The 24777-nt window shown below is 41.2% G+C and overlaps 1 protein-coding gene across 1 annotated transcript in view; it reads right to left on the bottom strand.

Annotated features, from left to right (window-relative positions):
• nell2a (neural EGFL like 2a) overlaps nucleotides 1–22861 on the bottom strand; it is a 104181-nt gene extending 81320 nt beyond the window's left edge. Inside the window, exons 1-5 of the mRNA XM_086073729.1 lie at nucleotides 22438–22861; nucleotides 22159–22287; nucleotides 5944–6094; nucleotides 3109–3282; nucleotides 1359–1455 (exon numbers count right to left, since the gene is read on the bottom strand). Coding sequence (XP_085929855.1) covers nucleotides 1359–1455; nucleotides 3109–3282; nucleotides 5944–6094; nucleotides 22159–22287; nucleotides 22438–22489 — 603 coding nt within the window. The 5' untranslated portion in view covers nucleotides 22490–22861. The remainder of the gene's footprint in view (nucleotides 1–1358; nucleotides 1456–3108; nucleotides 3283–5943; nucleotides 6095–22158; nucleotides 22288–22437) is intronic.
• Between the last annotated feature and the right edge of the window lie 1916 nt (nucleotides 22862–24777).

Consider the following 24777-nt stretch of genomic DNA (forward strand, 5'->3'; position numbering starts at 1 on the left):
GAAATCATTCTTTTTAGTTATCTTAGAACCCTAACACTTATGTCTTTGCTTTACTTTTAAATACTTTTAAAGTTTTCTGATGTACGTTCTTTATGTTTGTAAGATACAGTGGGGTTTTTTTCAGTTTCGCTTCTGAATGTCATTAACTGTTGTGTTAGTTGATGCTTGTAGGTGTTGTACCGTTGCTTGTGTGAAGCACATTGAGTTACCTTGCGTATGAAATGTGCTATATACGTATCGTAAATAAAACTGCCTAAATCATTATGTGGAGGACTACTGATTTATATTATCCTAAAGTAGTAGTATTCTTACTTGAGTACACATTTTGGGTACTTTACCTACTTCTGATTACTTCCACACAATTAATTGAATTAATTATAGGCCACCCCTAATATTTATGGTGCTTATAGACATTATAAGTGAGGTGGTGTCGTACAATAAAATAAAATAAAACAAAGAATCAGCAAATCTCCAAAACATGAGGAAAACTTGTCAAATGTACAGACAGTCACTGTCAGAGAGATTCAAATAGGTATATAGTACATTGATGATAAGCTGCGACATTATTCCCGTCAGATCTGTCAGAGCGTTCCACTCTGTTTCCATCTTAAATCTGACTGTTCCTTGATTCTCCGGATTCATTTTTCTCTCATCAATCACGGAAGAAGTAAAGCGTCGCCGTGTGTGTGTTTTTTTTAAACTGCAAAAGTGCACCGGCGAGGCTTAAAACAAACTACAATGTTGACAAGACTCACAGCTCCATAAGCTTTCGACATTGCTAGTTTGTTGTGCCTGCGGTGCTGATTGGCTAATCGTTAGTCTCCTGCAGAGTTCATTGAATTGAGTTTCGCTCGAGCGAGAAACTGCTGCTTAAGGTCATGAAAGCAGACAGAGGTCTGCGCCCGGGAAATGTGAGCAAACGTTCAGCCTTGTCTTCAGCGCGCGCTCCAATCCGGGAGGTCGGCTGATTGATAAAAAAATACTATAGAACAAGCCTAATGAGCGCAGTCCAGAGGCTATTCAACGATTTCTCCCGAATCAGCATTGTGGAGGTTTGCTGAGGTAATTGCATTGGGTTGAGCTCAATTCTAAAGGAAAAGGAAACAAACAACGCTGATGGCAGGCAGGGCGGCAGTCAAATTAAAAATGGCTAAGCCTTGAGAAACGCTCACAATTCAATCCAGCCGCTCCACCATCAATAAAAAAACAAAACAAGGCGGAGATGATTTATGAAATAAGATGGAGACGAGCACTTGGGCTTCACAACATTATAAGTCTTTTATGGCGGCGTGAGACAACACATCCAAAAAAAAAAGACTTCAAAATTCATTATCCCGAGTTTGCACGTCTGCGCTAACCTTAAAGAATCCATGAGCGGCGTTTCTCTGTCCCAGCCAGAAGGAGGCGTCCTCGGGTACGTCCATGTCGGGGGCCTCCACCACCCGCTCGTAGATCCTATAAAACACATCGTGGAATTCATGCTATGGGATTTCCGTTTTTTTTTCCTACCAAGTTATTTCCCATGAGCTTTGATCTGATATATCTCCGCATTCGATTGTTCCCTGACCTACAGACCGTTAGTAAAATACTTGCCGGCAAGTGTGAGCTATTCAGATAGCGACACTTCAACACCAAGCGTTGTGATGTGATGAGCTAACGTGCGGTCGGGGAGTGCCGCCTCGGCATTAAATGCTAACCTGGAGGGACGCCGTGACCGACTCGCAACAAACTATTCGTGCTTGGCCGTCACGCAACAACAGCGCCACTGAGCCACATTCACCAACTCTTTTTATGAACAAAAAATGCTCTTGAATCAGCAATCCATCGATTTTCTATCCTAACCCGCACACAGCAAATAAAATAAGAGACAAGAAGTGCCTCCAGCTCTGAACACGAGCCAAGTCTGTATACAAACACAGTGCAGCTCATCTTATGGCGAGTACACATCTTGGCTGGTCAAATGATTTCTTTGTTTTGAAGAGGAAGTCAAGCCCCCCAAAAAATTCTTGACAATAATATAAGAGGAGGCTCAAGACAACCATTTTTAACCCATTTTATTTATTCCCAGTTTCTATTATCATGTTGTCTTTTAGCTTTGTTTTTGCCTTTTATTCTGTTTCCTTTTAGCTTTTGACTGTTTTTATTTTGTTGTCTTTTAGATTTTAGCTCGAGTTTATCCTGGGGGCCTTTCCTCACATGGTTTCTCTGTGTCCCGTCATGTGTTGTTTTGGGGTTTTGGTTGTTGTTTTTTTTTTGGGGGGGGGGGGTATTTTTATTATATTATGGATATTTTAATTGTTTAGCACCTTGAGTTGCATTTTAATGTATGGAGGGTGCTATATAAAAATGTTTTATTGAATATTTTCTATGTAGCCTTTCTAGCCTCTTGTTAATATTGCCTTAGCGGAATATGAGTTAAGCAGAAAAATGCAGCCGTTTTTATCAATATCAGAAGGCGGCCATTTTGCCACTTGCTGTCCAGTGAAAATTACATCACAGTTGCTGAGATCTCAGGTAACAGCCAATCACAACTCAGCTTCAGAAAACTGGTGAGCTGTGATTGGTCATTGCCTGAGCCGTGAGCAACTGTGATGTCATTGTAAGTCGACAGCAAGTGACAAAATGGCCGCCCCTTGAGACTGGATTTTGCTGCATAACTCATATTCCCTAAATGTAATATTAATCAGAATGTCACATTTAGACTATTGAAGTCACCTATACTATACTGTACTGTATTATTGTCAAGAAATTTTCAAGTTGACTTCCCCTTTAACTAGCGCGATACAAATGCTCTTCAGATGTAGCTCAAGCAATAACAAATACAGCGGAAGCTCGGTTTTCATAAGAATTTTGCCATTTTAATTTGCCAAAATTCTGTTGCAGTTTTCACACAGAAAGGCGAAATCCAAGATTCAAACCCTGAACTGTGGGACAGATCATGCTGCCTTGACAGGAATAAAGCCCCTTTTCACCCTGCATTTAGCGGTCAATTAAACAAACTACGGAACAGATTTGAACCCCTGCCCTCAGAAAAATAAGGCAAATGTGCTAAACACAAATCCACCGTGCCGCTGCCCTTTAAGTCATTCTTACGCAAAATGTCGTTACCTATTGCAGTCGACGTGCAGGATGACATGAGAGGCGCTGACGGCAACGGAGACTTTGTGCCACTGGTCGTCAGCCAGGCTGTATGGGAAAACCTCGGTATGGGGCTGCAGGCCCTTGGTGCGGTAGTGGAGGCGCACTTCGCTGCGCTGTCCGCTGCTCTCCAGTTCAAGGAACCTGTCAGGAGAGAAAAGAATTGCGCCGAAGAACAAAGCGTCTGAATTCCACGTTCTGGCTCAGCGCCAGGCTGATTGACAAGCGTTTACATTTTAATCAACAACAATAGTCAAGCAGAGCGGGCGACGGCGGCAGCTAAGTGCAGCCTCGTCAAAAATAATAGCGCTATTCTCATGCGACGTTTTGAGCATTTATGTCAGGAGGGGCAATAAAGACAGCTTATCACCTCCGCCTTTGACGTGTTTCAAAATCAGCAAAGTCCCAATTAGAAGATGTCTCTAAAAATAACTATCCTGAGCGATTATCTTGTTTTGTGGGAAGTTGTTGAACACGTCAACTTTACCACTGTGCCATGGCAGTTAATAGCAAGTCAGACGTTTTGGCATACACAGCACGTATGTCTTTCCCGAGCTAACAGGTGGCCAACGAGCAGCGGCCGTCGCCTCAAGCATGTGGAAATATTTCAAAATGACACCTGTAGCAAAAGTCACTAGCACAACATGCAAGTCTGTCCTTAGATATAACAAAATCGCAAGTGCTATGGATGTCCATCTAAGAAGGACGAGTAGCGCTAGTAACTAGGGCTGGTAACGCTAGCAGGCTAAATCCTCATGTTAGCTTTTAGTGAATTCCGCAAACTCTCTAATATGTATCAGTGAAATGACTGACAATATACTGCAGCGTTACAAAAATTTATGGTGGTCGATCACAAACCTCTTTGGAGGGAAAATAACAACTAGTCTTTCGCAGACTCCTCCTTCCAGTTGCCCCATCCTCCCAACAACAAATCACAAAGTCAAATATTTTAAAACTCTTGCAACAATCAATGTAACACAACTGCATGTTGGCTACATTTTTGAAGGCGTTCCTTCTTCTTATATATATATATATTTGTTTGTTATGATATACTCCTATCATAAAGCAGTTGCACGACATCAATTGGTGTTAGTTTTACAAGTTCCGACTGTCTGTGAGGCCATGAAGGCATAGATATAAACATTAGATGTCTCATGACGTAATCGGCAACGTGACCGTTGGTCAGCAATCTTAGGACAGGGGACTGTTCTGATTCGCTGTGCAGTAGTCGGTGAGTTGGATGATGTACTCACTTAAATACTCGTAACTTGCTGAATTCTTGAGGGATTTAAAAACGGATTGGTTTATTGCAAACGTGGTTAATGTAGCTATGATGAATTAAAAAAATATTTAAACACATTTTTTTGGGGGGGGGGGGCGTAGAATAGTTGTTCATGTCATCTCTTGTGTCATATCTAACAACAAAAATGAAAATCGGAGAGTTGAGTAATGTTATTTTATTATTATAAAGTCGATCCATTGACTCATGAGTGAGCGAGCAGCCCAGTCCCAAGATGGCCGTCCTGTGCTCAGGTGTCTTCCCACTGGTTTACAGCGCGGACGAGACATCTAGTGATTTATATCTATGCATGAAGGTATCTGAATGTGATTGGATGAACAAAATTTGGGTGGGGAAAAAAAATATCAGCAAGAATATTGGTTACTTGCCGTCAACTCGGCTATCCTCACCTTCAGGGAAACTGTGAAAGATCTGAAGTTGTTCAACCTCTAGTTAAGAGTGATTTATTTACGCACAATCTGTCAATTGTAATCGTTAAAACTTGCTCAATATTTCTGATCGCAAATCTTGATGTGTAGGATCAACACCGATTCCGGACGAGCAACCACCACTAACACTACTACTACTACTACTACTACGTTTTCTTCTTCTTCTACCATTAGTACGACAAGTGTTTCTTCTTCTTTGTATTTTCAGGCAGCCTTAATATTTTCTGGCAGCATGCTGCCTCTCAAAGGGCAGCCTTGGTACTGCGCCAGACATCTTATTTGGGGGAGGAGCTTTGGGACTGCGGTTGGAAATGTTGCGTGCTCTGTTAGTCATCTGGAGCACATCTATGCGAATATTAAGCACACACATGTTGATTTTTTTCCCTCATCACCTTTTAAAAATCAGTTAAGATGTTAAAGATGGATATGTGTGTACCCGCCTTTAGTATTCAAGGGAATAAGAGACATGCTTGCGAGTGTAAAAATGGGGTCGATTCATCTACAGACCTCATCTAATAGATTTACTCTTCTGAGGTCATGCATGCGCGAATGAAACCAAATTAGTCACCGCCACGCATTCAAGAGAAACCGTGCTGCCTCGTTGCATGCAAATTTTCCCGGGAAGGCTAATCAGTGGCGAAGAAGGTCATTAACATCCAGGCGAGCTCTTGCTTCTCAGGACTGACTTTAATGTACGAACTGTTCATTCAGGGCATCATGCCGGATGGCTGTTGTGATCATCCAACGGCTCAGCTCGTTCAAACTAATGGGAAACATCGGGCCACTAACTGCGGTTAAGGTCTCATCAGTTTTCCGTGCACGATTGCGGGCTCCTTGTTTGGCTCGTTGATGGACTGTGAATAATACATTAGCGTACGGGATGATTTGTTCTGTTTACCCGCCTGCCTTGTAAAACATCGAAAAAAGGACTGGCAAATGAAGATATTAAAGCTTCAATCAATATAGAAGTGATTGTGCTGACTCATCATTGTGTCAGCGGTGTTTTTGTCGCTATTCCATTTGACAAGTTACTACCATAAACAGCACAACATTTTTACACAGATTGAGAATGGCGACCTGTTTTCCGACTGGTGAATGGACAGGATGACCCCCGAGTTGAGGCGCTCTTGTTTGAGGGTCGCCAGCACGCTGAACTCGTTCTTGCCTCTCAGCTTGCGGACGATTTGGTCCGAGACCTCAGTGGCAGCTTTCACTTCCCTGGAAGAACCTAAGTTACAAAACAAAAACAACATGACATCTTGTTTAAAGTTCCCTGCAAAGTTAAAATACACAAGGCTTTAAAATCATAACGCAAGCGTTCATGGATCCATTTTCTATTTTCTAACAACAGCCAGGCTTGGGGAGTAACGGAATACATGTACCGCCGCTACGTAATCAGATTGCAAAAAGAATGTAACAGTATTCCATTACAGTTACAGGAAAAATCATGTTATTAGATTACAGGTACATTTATTAAAAATGGGATTACTTCGAGGGATTACAATTTCTGCGATGAGAGAGAGTGCGAAAGGGGGCGCAAGAGAGAGAGAGACAGAGCGAGAGAGAGAGCACGTTCACGCCCGCGCGAGTGGAACCGTTGCTACATGTCGGGGAGGCGGGAACGAACGGACCAACCAGTCGTGTCCTCCACACGCGGGCAGTTTGAAAAAGCTTCACGGACGGGAGGAGGAAATGGCGACCGGTATTCACTGGAACTTACTCAGAGCGAAAGTTTGAGCTGAGAGTCCGGCGGCATGCTACGTGCTGTAGCTTCTTGCTAGCTAGCCCGCTAGCCTACAAGCATAATGTGAGTTACACCTTCCAAATCTTCCTCCCACCAATTCAATATTTAAACATCATACACAACATATACACGGCTAATCTATCTATCTATCTATCTATCTATCTATCTATCTATCTATCTATCTATCTATCTATCTATCTATCTATCTATCTATCTATCTATCTATCTATCTATCTATCTATCTATCTATCTATCTATCTATCTATCTATCTATCTATCTATCTATCTATCTAACTGTGAGGTGTGGTTGCTTTCAGTGACAGTTCGAAAACAGCAAATGGCCTTTAATCAATAAATCAATCAATCAATCAATCAATCAATCAATCAATCAATAGCCTACATGCTTTTTAATTACACTAGGATTTTATTTTCATTTTGTCTTCATGAGCATACTCAATATTGGAGTAATCCAAAAGTAATCCAGTTACATTACTTTAATATTATGGTACTTGGATTACGTTATTAACTACATTTTTTAGCTGGTAACTTGTAACTGTAATGGATTCCATTTTAAAAGTAACCTTCCCAACCCTGACAACAGCAGACTGCAGCCAGCTCGCCGGGCGCGCATCAAGCACACGGGGAGAGGCGGGGTTTTACTGAACCGGGCGTTTGACTTCCGTATTAGAAAACTAACCAGCAAAACACCTAAAATTTCATTAAAAATCACATGGCCATAGTGTCAAAGGTTATATTTAATCATTATATGCCTATAGCAAACTGTGGAAGGGCTTAAAATACTGTGGTGTAATTCCTTTAACAGAAGCAACATTCTAAAAACAGTTGGCTCAAAAATAACCCAACTATGGATTAAAAATAGACCGATCCCTTACTTGGGTCAATTTGACCCAACTTTGAGTCAGAAAGTGGGTCATTTTATCTTTAAAAAAAAAAGTTAATTGGATCAGATCACCTACTTGGGTCAATTTGAGTCAACTCTCTGGGTTGTTGTGAACCCCCCCCCCCCCCCCACACACACACACACACACACAATTTTTTTGTTTTTTAAAGGGTCTTTTAAAACAATTCATAAAGTTGGATCAGATTAATTTAACCCAACTTTGGGCCATTTGTTATAAAACAACCTAGAAAATTGGGTCAAATTGACCCATCAAGTGGATCGGTCTAATTTTGATTCATAATTGGGTTACTTTTGACCCAACTGTTTTTAGAGTCTCACCTCCAACATTTTTGTGTGTTTGTGGGTATGATCATGGGAATGTTGGACGGAGGGGTGTTTTTTGTTTTTGTTTTTGTACTATGGATGTTTTAATTGTTCAGCACATTGAGTTGCATTTTTATGTATGAAATGTACTATATAAATAAAGTTTGATTTGATTTGATTTGAACTTTGGGTCAAAAAATGGGTCATTTTGTATAAAACAAGTTAACAACCCAGAAAATTGGGTCAAATTGATCCATTAAGTGGATCGGTCCATTTTTGATTCATAATTGGGTTACTTTTGACCCAACAGTTTTTAGAGTGTTGTCAACTCCATTCATTTTGTATGGCTGAGGGTGCAGGGACCATGGTGCGGCTTAGCGCGGCAAGAGGACCAGGTTTGGGGAATCCAGGTCCAGAAAAGAAAAACCCTGCAACACTTTGGCTTTAGCCACAGGTGCTTCCACTCAACTGGCAAGTAAATGAGCTCGTCTCTGCCCCTGCCAATCGGTTGCAGGTTTTCTGGACCTGGATTCCCCAACCCCGAAGAGGACTTTGTTCTCGAACTGCGGCACTGTGATGTTACAAAACGTTTCAAAATTTCAGCAGCACTTCAGTGTACTGTGTAAACATCAACCAGGAAGCGAGACTGAACTTTTGACAGGTCAGGCAGAAAAGTAGATACGATTGTATCCTAAAATGTATGAAACACTCGTTTCTGCCTTTGCTTGGCTGGCCACCCTTGATCTCGTAGGAGCTATTAAACAATATACACCAAAAAAAAAAACAGAAAACATTGCAACAGATTAGTTCCCTTTGCCAATTAGTTGACTTGTCATTTCCTTTGCCAAACACTCATGACACTGCTCCAGTCCGTCACTCAAACTTCCCATCTCTTACCAGAAAAGATTTCATTCAAAAATAAAATAAAAAATAATTTGATGCAGCACACATTATTTGTGAGATTTTCACCTCATGACAAGCAATTTTCTTTTACTCAGCAGAGTACAAAATACCGCGCCTGATTGTTCATTTGCGCCTCGTAACGAACTATTTTCCTTCAATGATGCAAGCGGTCACATGATCTCGCGCGACCCCGCACGGAAAGCGTCAAATGACAATAGAAACTTTCTGCAGCTGCGACTGTATTCAAACTTAATGCCCTTCATTCATTATTTAACCAAAAGAAGAACGTAATTATGGAAATTATCTCATCGCTTATGACACGTAACAAAGCGTTGATCAAATATATGTGAAATGGCTTGACGTCTTTCGGGGAAATATGCCATCGAAGGCATTTGTGTGAGGATTTCACTAGCTATGAATATTTGACACGCTCTTGATTGTGACTGAGGAAGAATATGAATTCATAAATGGAAAATCAATGTGAATAATCCCCAACTGGTTTCAAAAAAAATATTAGTAATTTTTTTTTAAAACCAGTTGGGGATTATTCACATTAATTTTCCATTTATGAATTCATATTAGTATTTTTTTTTTTTAAGTGTCACAGCTTGAGTAAATACTTGATGCGCGTGAATAAACAAATTGTTCTTGGCAAAGTGGTTGAGGAGAAGAAGAAGTCAACGGGGTCGTGGGTCATGTGCGGACAGGTCGTCCTTTTCAGTACAGTGAAGATCGCAGGCTGCAAATTCCCACCAGCGCGTCCTGTTCTGCTTCTCCAAATCTATTCCGACTTCTATGCTACTTTAATGGAGACATCAATAAATGATGACGTTTCTCAGAAGCCATCACGTCAGCGGCTTCGCTTCCAGCCACGTGATGCATGCAAAGATGCCACGGCACTCTTGGCCGCTCCAGGAAGCTCGCGTGGAAGCTTTATTTGCAGATGGTGAAAGACGGCAGTTGGATAAGAAGCAGAAACACACCAAATACCGGAAGCCGTTTGTCATGTCCCATACAACGACAACACGCTCATTTCATCTCCGCATGGCTTGTGTTTTCATCACTGGTTGTTAGTTAGAGTTGGGCCCGCAACACACCATAGTTCTTCACAATAATGCTTTATATTTTATTATACATGCATGCAGAGTCTCTGTCAACAAAAAGCAGTGTCGTCAATGAATGGGCCGATCATTGCTATGAGGTATTGATACTCGTTTCCTGAATACGATTTGATTTTGATTCACAACAGTTCAATTTTATAAAATTTCCATTCACTACCCTACCCCCCCCCCCCGATATAATCCAATATCAACTAATTTACATATATTCATGGCACATCAATTCTTCTTACATATCAAGGACAAGATTAAAAACTCCACAAATTAGAATTGTGCGGAGGCAGAAACTGCTCAAATGTTTTGTTTATTTTTGTTCATGAAAGAAACTATAATCATGGCAGTGTTACACACAAAAATTGGCATCAGCAAGAATAAAATGAAAATACTATTTTCATAGTCGTAGTTCAATAATTGTAAATATAAATTCTAAATATGGTACATTGTCTTAAAATGCAATAAATCAGTTCTTTTGTAAAGGTAGAAAATTACTTTTGAATTTCTGTGAACAGTAAATTTCAAGAAAACAGCAAGATACAAATATATATATATATATACATACATACAAAAAACATTTAGGCCTTTAAAATGATATTTTTCTCATGAATTATTGGGAAAATATATGTTAAAATAATTTTGACGATGATTAATTATTTATGGTTCTGAAAAGGAAAACCGATTCTATCTCAATCAATTAAACATTTATTAATTCCAATTAGTTAGCATTACAGTGAAATGGTTTTAGATTTAGGTTAATACCCCATTTCGTTTTAGTGAGTAGCTCGATCAAATCCAGGAGCCAGGAAAACTATACTGCCGAAATTGGTTGCAGAACAAATCACTTCATCCCAAAAGATCATCTCGCACAATTTTGCTGCCGTGAGAAAGCGATCCAACCTCAATCCGATCCATTAAGAATATGAGCAAATCAGGTAGTGTTTAAGTACACAGTAAATTCTGGGACCAAATAGACTAAATTTTAGAGTAGGCTAATATTTACACTTGGAAGAAAGTAAAATAAACACTTGAAGAATGTTTGTTCCTCAACCCTTGAGTGCCTTTTATTTATTCTATTTTTTTTTTCTTTATCTCTTAAAAGTATAAATATTACTTTAAAACTGAGTCTATTTGGTCCCACTCTAAAAAAAAAAGTCAAATTTACTCTATAGAATTGACTGTGTACATGTTCTGATGTAACAAGAAAGCTTACAAGGAGGAACAAGTTCACAGCCCATCAACTGATTAGCCCAGAAAAAACAAACTTTACTTCTGGGCCACGGTTTTATGTATTCATATTTCCAGCGCAGTGTCATTCCAGTGTCATTGGCTAAGATAGGACAGATGGTCCGGTTACTGTAACAGGAGTTTGGCCTGGCAATAATCTGCTGCGTCAACAGATCCCGCTTAAAAGCTAAATGCAAATGACCGCTATTCGCGCTAATCTGGAAAATTGATGAGAAATACTTTCTGTCGATATCTTTGGGCCCAGCCCGCGCTTCAGCGGTTTAAAGCGCTTTCCGAGCCGCGCGGGACGGTCAGATCGAGTGAGACAATATGGTCGGTTTAGCGTGTCACCAAACCGAGTGGTTAGCAAACCTCGACGACGCTGACATTAGAGGAACGAGCGCAGCGGGAGCAGGTGTCAGGGCGGGTCCGCGCGGTGTGAAGGTTGATGAGGCAAGTGGGGAGGAGACAGGGGGGCAACCGCACATATTGGGCGGCGCCCCAGCTTGGCAGCCACGAGCCTTTGATCTATGAGCGGAAGACTCTCATCAGCAGGTTGAGAATGAAGCGGGGGGGGGGGGCGAACGGGGTCAACGGGTGGAGACATTTTTCATTGGGTTGGAGTGATGAGAGTGAAACGAAGGAATGGATGACGCTTACAACACACTCATAAAGAAATACATGAAAGGGGAAGTCATTGAACCCGCGCAGCCGTATCCGGGCAACACGCCCAGAATCATAAGCTAATGGATGATCGTCAGAGGACGTAATTGGTAATTTAATGCGGTGGTTCACAAAGCTCATCCCAATCAATGAGCTCATCTCTGTTGTCCTGTGATGGACTGGCGACCGGTCCAGGATGCGGTTTGCCTTTCTCCGAGTCAGCCAGGCCTTCGACCCTGAACGAGACAAGCGCTACAGAAAACGGATGGGAGGATGTGCTGTTCTACATAAATGACCTTTTGTGATTGGGTTTTGGCTCCTCTTCAGTGATCCAATCTCAAAATCATTTTGCAGGCCTGACAAGGAATGATGAAGAGGAGCCTCATCCGTCTTTATGTATACTACTGAGGACAGGATTGTTTATCTATTGGCAGGAGCTTAAGCGGAGCAGCCACCTGCTCTTTACAACCCTCCTGTGGAGCAATATCACCGCTTGGAAATTACCATTTCCAGTACGATTTAAATGTGTTTTGTTTACAGTACAGGCTATTGCGGCAAGCGTCTTGATTTGACTGGGACAGTCCCGTTTTTGGGTCTTGGGTTCCACATCACGGCGGATTTCGCCAACCCTATTATTTGGTCCCAATATTACGGAATTATTAGGGCAGTGCAATTCATCGAAATTTCAATCATTAAACTCCCCAATTACAGAATCGGCATAATCGTAAACAAAAACAAAAGATTATGAACTCATTTGCTCCCCAAAACGTATAAATACATTCTATTTGAAATATTACCTTGGTCTCAAAAAACGTATTTATACGTTTTTATGTTTTTTATGCTAGAAGGCTTTGATGCAGTCTCTGAACTGATGAGAAACCTTAAAGCAATGGAAGTTATTACAAAAACAGCCAGCAGGTGGCAGCAGAGTATAAGAGATCAGCCAGGGATGTTGCAACAAGCTCATTTCCCCAGTGATTTAAACAGATTTGTGAATAATGATTAAACTTAGCTATATTCTAATGCTAAATGCTGCAAAAAGGAAACAGATACAAATATACTTTTTTCCTAATGAAAGAAGAGACTCTAATCTTTCTTTTGGTAGGTTCAATGTTTTTATAGCAATAGAACATTATATTCTGTGGGCTTTGCAAAATCTGTCAAAATCCAGTAAAACAGCCTGGAGTGAATGGGGTTGCTTCAGTGAAAATTGGTGGGAGTGAATGAGTTAATACTATGTTTGAGTTGTTTAAATTTATATAACTTACATAATTATAGTGTTTCAAATAAATTCATTTGTCTTAAAATTTCTTTTATGTTTAAACATTTTCATGTTTTGTACCAGAAAATAAATGGTCCTAATCGTGATTTCAATGATTGAAATCATGAAGATGATTTGTGATTAATATTTTCTTCTTAATCGAGTAGCCCTACATCCGGCGTCCCATTTTTATTGCCATGTGTCTGTCAATCACACAGTTGTCATATTAATTCATATGATAAATAAGATCAAAGGGAATTTAAATGGTAAATTCCTTCAAAATTTGTGTTTGCGTTTCCACATCTAATCAGTAGCAGGCGAGTTTCGTCACAACAGAACGATAACTACTTCCTGCTTTCGTGTTTAAGAATCATGGGAAATGTAGTCTTACTGCCGCGAGGGAGTTCTGATATCCACCTTGGCAAAATTATTTGATTGATGACGTCACTTCCGGTCCCGTCCCTTCACGTCAGGTCTAAGTCCTGCCCCCTCTCGCCTCTTTTGGCATCTTGCCAGAGCATGATGGCACTTCCGGTCCCACCCCTTGCACCCAAATATGGGCACGTTTCATATGACGGCATACTTCCGGTCCCGCCCCTTGCACCCAAATATGGACTTCCTATGACGTCATACTCCGGTGGTTGCGAACAAGTCCTGTTTAGATCTTACCTCTTATGCCCAAATATGGACTTCCTGCTGTATTTGCCAACACAAGCTGAGCTTTTCTGGCGGCATGTTTCCAATGCGGGACCGGCGCCAAGTTGAACGGCACAGCCAGCTTCCAATAGCTGCCAGGACCGTGCAAAAAAAGTTTGGATATTGGTGAGTGCATTTGGTTGTTTAGCGCTGTTGAACTGACAACCAACCAAGACAGCATTAAGCTTTAGCTAAACTAATAACCTCCCACTCGCAACAAAAGTGCATATTTGATTTTCAGCTCAAATTGTCGCGTCCCAGTTTTTCATTTTGAAAATCTGGTCAGCATAGACAAGCTTCTACCAGCTAACCCATAGTCTCGGGCTCACGCTAAGCGGGAGAGACTTTGATATCCGACCTAATCGTACGTCTTCATAGTGCTCTAATGGTTACACTCAGGAAGCAATTTCCATCCCTCTGCTACTCTTCTCATCTCACACTATCCGACGTGGTCTTATTTTCGTCCTAGCATCGCCGCATCCTCACAGAAGCGCATTGGCAACACTGCGCCAGACGCAAGCGCGCACATTTTGCATTTCGAACAGGTGCCTGCCCCGCAGCACAGCTTGAGAGTCCAGATACACTGGGCTTTGCAACAATCCCGTTCTCACACATGCTTTCCGCCTCTATCGCTATTTACAGCGCAGGAGCTTTGTACTAAAGAGAGGAGAAGAGAATCCCGCGTAGCTTTTTTTCCCCCCAAGAAGAAGCTTTTTTTGTTACAAACGGGGCAACACAAAGTTTCATTTCTGGTCAACGACATCTGGTAACCAGATGAAGATAATTGTCATTCCATACAAAAGTTAGTTTGGGATAAAGAGGATAACGGACCAGGACGTAGCCTGCTAACAAGCATGTTAATGTTTCAGACCTGGCGCTGGCCATGAGAGACATTTGCTTTCTATCACACATCGTAAAAAGCCTGTCAAATTGCCAATAATGATAGAGCCAGCAATGATCCAACTTTTATACGGAATTCACAGCAGCAGGTGGGCATACCAAAATCAGATAGTTAGACATTCGATTAGGGATGTAACCATGACGACAATATCGCGATATTCAATTGCTGCAATATCGTTGTCATCGTGTCACAATATTAAAAGCAGCACATCTGTTAAGACGATAAGGTTGTATATTCCATTTGTGCAGTTCTAGCACCCTCTGGTGGTTAGTTTATTAGTGCACTTTAATTTTTGGCCTGCCCACTGCAGCGGTTTTAGTCATACTAGCAAATATTTTTCAAGATTTCCGTCAAGAAAAACTTTACTTTTGGCACAACAGTGTGAACTACCGAGACCACGAAATTTTGTGCCACTGAGCCAATATGAGCACAAGAGTACAAAAACGCTTTTTCCCCCCAATATAAACTTTTTCAAATTAAATGTAAGTTTATGAATTAATTTATTTATTATGCAATATCGTTAGTTTTTACACAGTATCATACCACACACACACACAAATATTGTGATAATTATCATATCGTGATGTTTGGATATCGTTACATCCCTATGTACGATGATGTATGATATGTATAAAATAATATTAATAAATAGGGCTGCGTGTCGATTCAGACCAGATTTGATTCGATTCAAATCACGATTTGATTGATTTACGATTCGGTTCAGGATGTAATGCAGTACCAATTTTTCTGTTATACATATTTATATTTTAGATTTATATTCTATATATTTATATGTTGTACATAACATTTTGATTTTATTTAAATCATTGCAAACACAGTATAAATGAAATTGGTGAATCCCAAACTGGTGGGGGTTGATTGCACTTTACTGAAAGTCAAGTTTTAATGGTGTCTGAGGACTTCTGCGCAGTCCTGTTGATCACCGTCCATTTTAAAGACCGACTTTACAGTTCCCACTATTTCAAAGCTTTCACTTGGGCAGTGCGCACTGCATCCATTTCACGTCAGCAAGCCGCAAGATGCACTTAAAGAGGCCAAGAGGGGTCAGGGAAAACACAACGATCCAAACGGCAGCGGAGAACGCATTACTATGATGAGTCTTTATTGTGTAATGCCATCCAGTCTAAAAATAACAGCGTTTATTTCCGACAACGTGTTTTATGTGTCGGCCCGAGCGAAAGACGAGGATGTGAGTAGGAGGGTTTGGCGAGAGAACATCTCTCCAGAGGGATTATAGAGTAATGATCAACTACTTCACCCGCAGTCAGCTCCGAACCCTTCATTTGCGTCAACGCGCATGCAGGTGTGGGCAGAGATGGGGGCTAGCCCAGAGCTCCTATACTGGAAGATATAAGCACGCACACACTCCGAACCAATCTGCATTTGACGGGCCGACTTGCCCCGCCGTGCCTCCACTCTCCTGGAACAAACACGATAAACACAGCCAAGGGCACCTCCAGGATTGCTTTGGCCAGCGATTCCTCCTCAATCCTCGCCGTCGCCTTCCTCATCAATGACCGCCTTGCTTGACATTCACACACGCATCGCACGCAAAGCTCAACGCGGCGCCGGGCCGGCCCAGCTGCACGACTGCCCCGGGAGGACGGAAATAATGCCGCCGCACAGCGGTCACCGGAATGCATGATTAGGCTCGCCTCGCAGGGCGGCCGGCTAAACAGACTTTGACCTCAGAGGGGCGGGCATAAGGTCACCTAGCAGTTTAGAAAGCTTGGGTAACTTGTGTGGAGCAGCCAAGCAAAGAGCCAAGGGGGCAGCGGTGACTAGAGAATAGGATTTGAACCAGCAACACTCAAGTAAGAATGAATTGCTGCCGTACAGAGCAGAGCCACTGCAAACTGTGTATAATTTAGGCTGTAAACAATCAGGATTTTGGAGCCGATCCCCGATCAGCAAATAATAATAATAATAATAATAATAAAAACTAAGATCACTGATCCGATCAGAAGTTGGACCTATCTTTTTAAACAACTTGTTTAGTTACTGTATAGTTGAACCCCACTAAGGGATTTGGATTGGCATGGCCCATGAATGGCAAAAAAAAAAAAATAATAATAATAATGGAAAATATTGGAAAAAATTTGAGAAAAAAATACCCTTGAGTGAACAAGATTGTGTTTGCTCGGATCAATGACATTAATCGCTCGGGCAATTATGACAATTCAAACAATCACCGATTTTGCATAAAGTGCAAAGTAGCCAATCAGATCTGCCCAAATTCTAGTACAGTATACATCAACGGAGATGCGTTCCAGACCCGCACGCTATAGATAGTCTGTCATGTGAACAGACTATAAGGCTTCAACTCACAATTATTTTAATAATTGATTAATATGATTATAAATAGATCAATTGGATTCAAAAGTCATTAATTCATTCATTTCCATCCCTTTGTTAAAAAAAACAGCACTTCAAATTGAAAGTGCAAAAAAATGCACCAACACATATTGGGTATGATTCAGTAGTAAAAAAAATTTTTTTTTAATATTTTTTTTAAAAAAGTAAAAGCAGGTGTTTCTTAATTTGATTATTTACAAAGACAGTCAGTCTGATTTCATGGAGGATTTAAGTAATCAGAGAATATTTACTGCTTAGAGGCTGAACTTTTGAAAATTCAAAGTTTAAAAAAAAGAGTCTTACAACGACTATCAAAATAGTTGTTGATTCATTTGATAATTGATTAGTCGTCGATTAATGGATTTTTGCACCTCTAAAAACCCCTCCCACACACTATAAATACCGATAAACATTTCAAAACTAAAATATTTGAACACAGAAACAATTACTTTAAGAGGCTGGGCCTGGTGGGGTATCATTAGTGAGTCTGCGCGTGAGTGTGAGCTGTGGCCGACAGCAGCTCCTAGTAAGAAAAAAAAATGGAGCAAATTGAAGGGAATTCATTTCCTTCCTACAATTGTTCTTTTTCTCTTTTTTTTTTGGATTAGCTGTGTTGAAGTTTGCATTTGGGAATTTAGCAAGGCAGGCAACAAAATATATTGAAACAAGGCAAAAGAAAATGACTACACAGTGCTCTATTATGGCTGTGGCTCCGTTCCAAAACAATTAAAAAGCATTAGGGGAGTGTCAATGTGGACTTGCTGCAAGATAGAGGACATCACGCACTGTTTTAAAAGCATTCACTATACCTTACTATAAAATTTAGCTAAAAGAAAAAAAGAAAAGAAAAACTAGCCACAACATTCCTATCAAATGATCTTTTCCAATCACATTTTTTGTCTTCCTCGTAGGAGTGGAAGAATGGAGGGTTTGCAAAACACACACACTGGGCTCTCTTTATTAGAAATGTGTCTCTTCCCTTCTGCAGCACTTCAGAGTGAATGCCGTCGGAGACACACGCGCGCTCACACACGCACACACCTGGAGATGCAACTACAGAGGAGGCTTGAAAAACAGCAGAAAGGATGCTCTTGTGATGTTTGCACCTTGGACGGGTTTGAAGCACAGTTGCACAGTTAATACAAATGTGGACCGCGGGGGGGGAGGGGAGGCTGTGCTGGGCGTGGCTCCTGTGTTTGTTTTTTTCCCTCGATATGAGATGGCACGTGGGGGAGGAGTGCTAATGTTGGGATAATTTTGTATCACCTAGCGCTGGGGTGAGGGCGGGGGGCGGGGGGGGGGCGGTTTGTGTAGCCTGAGGGCTTTCTCCATGACGCCCATCCCCGAGGTCCAGCTCTGCACTGTTGCCCTGACAGCTACTTGAAAACGCATCAGCAGGGGTGTGCTCAACAACTGCGCCCCCCCCCCCCCTCATCCCTTACACCCCACCCCCTAACTCTTGCTCAATGCATCACCCTTACAGATGCAAAATGCTAAGCTCTAGCCCATAATTATATAATTATGTATTTTCTCGGGACAACACTGAAGAAATGACAGTGTACAGTTTATATAATGCTGTAATGTAACATTGCCTCAAAATAACTATAAATACAGACGCCAATAGCGAAACCCATGGCAACAAAAGTGCGTATACCCCTAAGTGAAAATGCCCAAGGTGTCAGTATTTTGCATGGCCACCATTATTTTTATGCAGCTTTCAATTTTATTTTTAGTTTATTTTGTTAATGAAAATGATTTTCAATTTTAATGACTTACAGTAGTTCATTTTGATTAACGATAACAAAATTGATCCCCTCCCACCTTAGTAAAGACCTTACTCCAAATAAGAACCTGATACTCTCAAACTCATTGAATAAAGGCATTGGATTATGTTAGTTAAATAGGTGCTAAACCCCAGTCAATTTCTGGGTACTTTCAGTGGAATGAAACTCAAATTGAAAGCCAACCGTACCTTCATAATTAACGCCTTACCTCAGACAAACACCACATAGCCTTTCAAATTGAGCAAGGTTTTTAAATCTTGTTCGTCAGCTCTAATAAACCCCAAACAATTTCTGGGTACGTCTTCCATACGAATGGAAAGGAACCCAAATTGAAAGCCAACCATATGCCACCTTCTTAATAAACGCCTTACCTCAGATAAAGACCACAGGCCCTCTCAGATTACATAATGGTATTAAATATTGTTAGTCAGCTCTAATAAACCCAAAACAATTTCCGGGTACATCATCCAAATGAACGGAATGAAACAAAAAATGAAAATCTACTGTATGCCATCTTCTAAATAAATGCCTTACCTCAGATAAACACCACATAGCCTATTGATTTGAATTGAGTACGTTAAATACATCTTGTTAATCAACTCTAAAAAAAAAAATTAAACAAAATAAATAAAAAAAATTAAACACCTTACCTCAAATAAACCCCAGATAGCCTCTTGAATTGCGTAATGGTATTAAAACGTGTTAGCTCTATTAAACCCCAAAATATTACTGGGTACATCATCCATATGAACGCCTTACCTCAGATAAACAACGCATAGCCTCTCGAATTGTGTAAGTAAATCTTATTTGTCAGTCCTAATAAACCCCAAACAATATCAGGGTACTTCATCCATATAAACGAAATTTACTCAAATTGAAAGCCAACTGTATGCCACCTTTATAATTAACACCTTACCTCAAATAAACACCAGATAGCCTCTTGAATTGTATTAAATCTTGTTAGTCAGCTCTACTAAATGCTGTGACTTAATTAAATGTCAGGTGCTTCATCCACATGAATGGAATTAAACTCAATTTGAATACCCGAGCACCCCCCCCCCCCCCCCCGCGCCCCCACACACACCTGCAACAACACTAGTAGACCCTAGCAGACTCCAGGTACTCTAATACTGCATTTGAGTAAAGAGACACCCCTATATTGTACTTGATATCCTCTGTTTTCCTCCAGTCAGGACATCAGCCTTCCCACCGGGCAGGCAGCAGGCAGGCGTCACAGCACACAGCCATGGAAATGTTCTAGCCGCAATCTAATGAGCGCGGGAATGTCACCGCGGGCCTGTCTGCCGGTTGCCGGCCACCAGCAGGCTCGCCCGCCCGCCCGCCCGGCCGTCTCCAACATCCATACATGTTGAATCAGCACAGCTGCCAGACGCCGTTTCCTCCCAATCCCTTTCTCTCCTGCTTTCTTCCACCTTCACGTCCCGTCCCGCTCGCTCGCTCGCTCGGCGTGTCTATTTCCATCACAAGCACAAACGCAGGCCTCCCCCTCACCCCGCTCCATTAAACTAAATGCAGACATCCCGAATGTCTGCTATAAATAAAACGCCACCTTCTCATGTCTGGGCGTGAGCTGAGTTAGGACGAGGACATGCATAGAAAATGAGAATTATTTCAAAAAGAAGTGTCATAAGAGATTTCTTTTTGCCCGAGTACCCCCCCCCCCCCCCCACAACACCCCCCATCCCCGCCCCCTCGCTACCTGCAGGGATAGAACACTCGTGATGACTGTTTTCGGTCTCCAAAGAGGACATCAAACAGGCCGTCTTCACACAGACGGCTCGCTTGCTCGGCGGCTGCAGATTAGAAGATAGCAGCCGGGACGGAGGGAGACGGCAGATAAAAAAAAATGAAATGACTGTCCCGAAACAACATTCGCACTTGAAGACGTCTTTCTAGTGAACGCCGGCTGTGGAAACTGGAAAAAAATGCACTTTCTTCTTTGTGTTGCTACTTTTTTTGTCTTTCTCATGATGTATCTCCAAATGCTCTCATAGAGGAGATTTTCATCTGAGCTGCTTCTGTGCATTCTGTCAACATTTTTTTTTTTTTATCAACCTGGATTTTTAGTGATGGATGATGCTGGCCTTCTCGTGATATTGCAATTCAATGCACACAGTGATAACGTCATAATGAAGAAGAGCATAAACATCCACCAACGTCGGCCATTTGCATTTGAATCCTCAGCAAACTCATCCATGTATCCTGGGCTCATACCGGAGCGACACAACAAAATTTGTCCAACTGCAGAACAACTGACCAAAAAAATACAAAATAAAACAAAAAGTTGTTTTCTTACTACAGTCTTACTACAGCTAATTAGTGAAATTTTGCTTATCTGCAGGGTAACCTGTGGAGCAAAAACTTGACCTGCAAGGAAAAAATAAACTGACTGCAATTTTGAAACCAGCATGCCAATTTCACATTCGAACGAACTGTATAGATTTTTTTTCAGTGTTGTTCATCTATAAACCAAACCTTCTTTCTCTTTACATTCTCGCCAACAATGAGATAAGAGAAAGATGATCACATGGTGTTTGTTGTGAAGCATTTTGCAGCTCATCTGCGATCCTAATGAGGACTGATGGAGCCAAAGGTGAGGTGGAAAGCTGACCAAATTTACAATTAATCAGCACTAGAATGTCAAGTACAAATGTGCCTTGACTTACAAGATTCATTCGTTCCGAGACTATGCTTGTATCTATTCTCAAATCATCTGTACCCATTGAAATGAATGGAAATGCAAGTCATTTGTTCCAATCCCACATTGTGCTAGTTCTGGTGTGCACGCCCTGGCCACATGGGGGCAGTGCACTGCAGACATACAACCATACGCAAAGAAGAGTTTCGCGACTGACTCAGTACTGCTTTATTATGCTTACAGTTACAACTACTGCCACATTGATGCTAGTAGCGTTAGCCCATCTATGACGTTTAGCATTGTGTGTTAGCATTAAGCTAGCAAAGACAAAGTTATAATGTTATTTGAAAGACACTACATGTAATTCTCTCAGCTGTATGTTTTTTAACTACATTTGGAGTGGCTCAGAACATTTTGAAGCAAACACGTGTATTGTTTTTTTTTTAAATGCCAAACAAATTGTGAGCACAGCCTCCATTAAATCGAATCTGGTAAACTAGGTATAATGGTGGAAGTCCACCTTCTCAGAATATTTGGAATGTATACTCCTTTCATTGACTTGTAAAACGAAAACAAGTGTTAGACAACCAACACACATTTTTCATCAACTGTTCAGACCACACACACTGCACAGCATTTCCCACCAGTGGGTGACTTCTACTTGGGGGTGAATGCACGTTCCTCAGGACAAAGTGAATAAAGACTAAATGATTGAAAAAGCAGTTTGTGGAATTGCCATACCTTGAAAGTGGAACGCTCTTGATTCTCTGTGGAAGCCTTGGACCTGAGTAACTCCATCAAATCCATCTCCGGGCATGAGTTCGTCCAACACGCTGATGCGCAGAGCTGGGTCGACCCCAAAACCTTGCACTAATTTGCAGAAATATAAACGTTGATTGTTAATGCCGGTTGTGGATGTCGCGATTCTTGAGAGGTTTTTCTTGTCAAGCGCATAAAAACAACATATGAATTAATTATGGAAGGCAACATGGATGGATCAGCGATGGCAAATGTCCTTACCTGAGCAAGCACAGAATATGCAGACAACCAGAAATAGCTGTAACAATCCCATGGCGAACGTGTGTTTGAAAACTAAAATTAGTCCATATTTTGTCCACTTCTGACAGATAGTTCGATGCTGAGAATATTAGCAATCCAGGATGCTGAGCGAGGGCATTATCCAAACTTTACATCCCCGGCGATGAGGAGGCGTTAACACACCAACAAAAAAAACACACCAAAAAAAAATAGCAAAGATGGAAGTCCGGCGTTGTTCTTATGACTCCATGGAGGGCGTGTGGATGTGCTCCATGAGCGCCGTGCGCGGGCACAGGTGGATGCGCGGAGGAAGCACAAAGGGAACCGTGACGCCGCCTTCACCAGCTCAACAGACGGTCCTGCCGCGGCTCAGGGAGGAAGGAAGGGAGCTGCTGCCGCCCAGGGTGGAGGGGAGAGCGGGGAGGGAGGGAGGGAGGGAGGGAGGGTTGGGAGCACTCCCCCTGTCCTGGTAGGAAGACGAGGAGGAGAGTGGGGGAACTGCGTCTCCTTGTGGTGGGACAATATAAAACTCAAGCAAGCTTGACACGGTACCGCAAGGTTGGAATACCATGGACCCATAGAGGGAGACCGGGACTAGTTGTTTCACTTTTGATACTTTTATATTTTTCTTAGAATCAATATATCATATATGAACAAAATGTATACCAGATGAAAGACCAACGTCTTAGGTAGTCATGTCATTTTCATACTTTGTGTTAGTGCAGAGTTATAAGCCACCAAATAGAGAGAGTGAACATGTGACATGTTGCCCCACCAATGGGTTAGTTGTCACACTATATGGGGTAAGGTGTCACACTGGATTTTGCAACTCCTCAAACAAAGACAAACTTATCCTTTTTCTCCTGGTTTTTTTTTTGTGTTTTTTACAGCCAGAGAAATTGCTCATCATTGATCTTGACAATTTACCATATCCATTGAGCAAACTTTAACATAAAATATTCTGAAATAGATTAAAGTCCTTAGGAGCTGCTGGCATGTAGGTCATAGCTCTAAGCCTCAAATGCTTGTTTTGCTTCCCTTAAACTGGAAATTTGAGATTAAATTGAATTAAATTGAATTTAAAAAATAAAAAATAAAAAAGCATTTTGGTTAGTGGATGAATGGTTCATCATGAAACTTAAACCAGCCCTCACATGTAGGCATACTGTAGTTCCAACAACTGGAAAATACATTTTTAAACAATGAAACAAAACCTGGCAAACTAATTTCCTCACTCCTCAGACTCGTCATCTGAAGAAAAATTCTGGCATACGCAAACATAGTTGCCACCGGTACATTTTTCATTGGCCCGTTCTTTGCATATGTGACAAAAGAAAACAAAATGATTGAGACAAGTTGCCCCAAACTACCATGTTGGTTAACACTTGCTCTAGTTTAAAGTTAGCTTAAAACAGAGCCGTGACTGAGGCATGACAAGATGCCTGAATCTCTCTTCTAACAAGTCCACATGATTTGCTGCTAGAATTTGTGTATGTACGACGCCTGTTTCAAAATATATGAAGTTGAAAAATGGTACTTGCCGTTGTGCAAAACAGATCTTATCTCAGCTTCTCAGACAGTGCACAACCCCTGAACATTTGTTCGAAGAAAACTAGTATTCCACTTTTTTGTTGTTGCGCCCTCTGGTGGACAAGAACGTTGCAATGTGACAACTTACCCGCGATACAACTAGCCCCGGTCTCCCTACATACTCGTGGTTCAGCACCCGCGGATACAAATCTTCTTTAAAATCCACTTTTTAATTCATTATTTTTAATTACTTAACTTATTTTTTCATTTTTTTACATTTACAATGCATGTTTTAATCATTTTAATTAAGCAAAAGAACGCTGGTTCCAAAGCAGTACGTCTCAAAGGAAGGCAGAAAAGTAAGGATGTAAAATTAGTATAAGATACATGAGCAAAAAGCAGGTGTGACAAAATAATTTAATGAAAAATAGAAGGAAGGAAGGAAGGAAGGAAGGAAGGAAAGTAGTGTATTGAATGCTGTTGTACGAATCGTCTCATCTTCTTTTGTGTCAAATTGAATCCTTACCATATCATTTCATGCTATTGTATCATATCTCATCTAATCTACTTTGTGTGGTATAGTATGATATCATTTCGTTATCTGTTCCTATTATGTCTTGTCTCCTTTGCGTCACATGGTATTGTTATTGCATGATATTTTCCAGGGCACGTTGCATCGTACATTGTTTCGTCTTATCTCTGTTATCCTGTTTTACTATGCATGGAATTCCACTGGCAATGAACTACGAAGCTCGTCAAAGCTGCACATGACACACTCATCGGATCAGCTGC

This window comes from Leptonotus elevatus, chromosome 4 (assembly GCF_054856555.1).
Source record: "Leptonotus elevatus isolate MCC_2025b chromosome 4, RoL_Lele_1.0, whole genome shotgun sequence".
Classification (NCBI taxonomy): domain Eukaryota; kingdom Metazoa; phylum Chordata; class Actinopteri; order Syngnathiformes; family Syngnathidae; genus Leptonotus; species Leptonotus elevatus.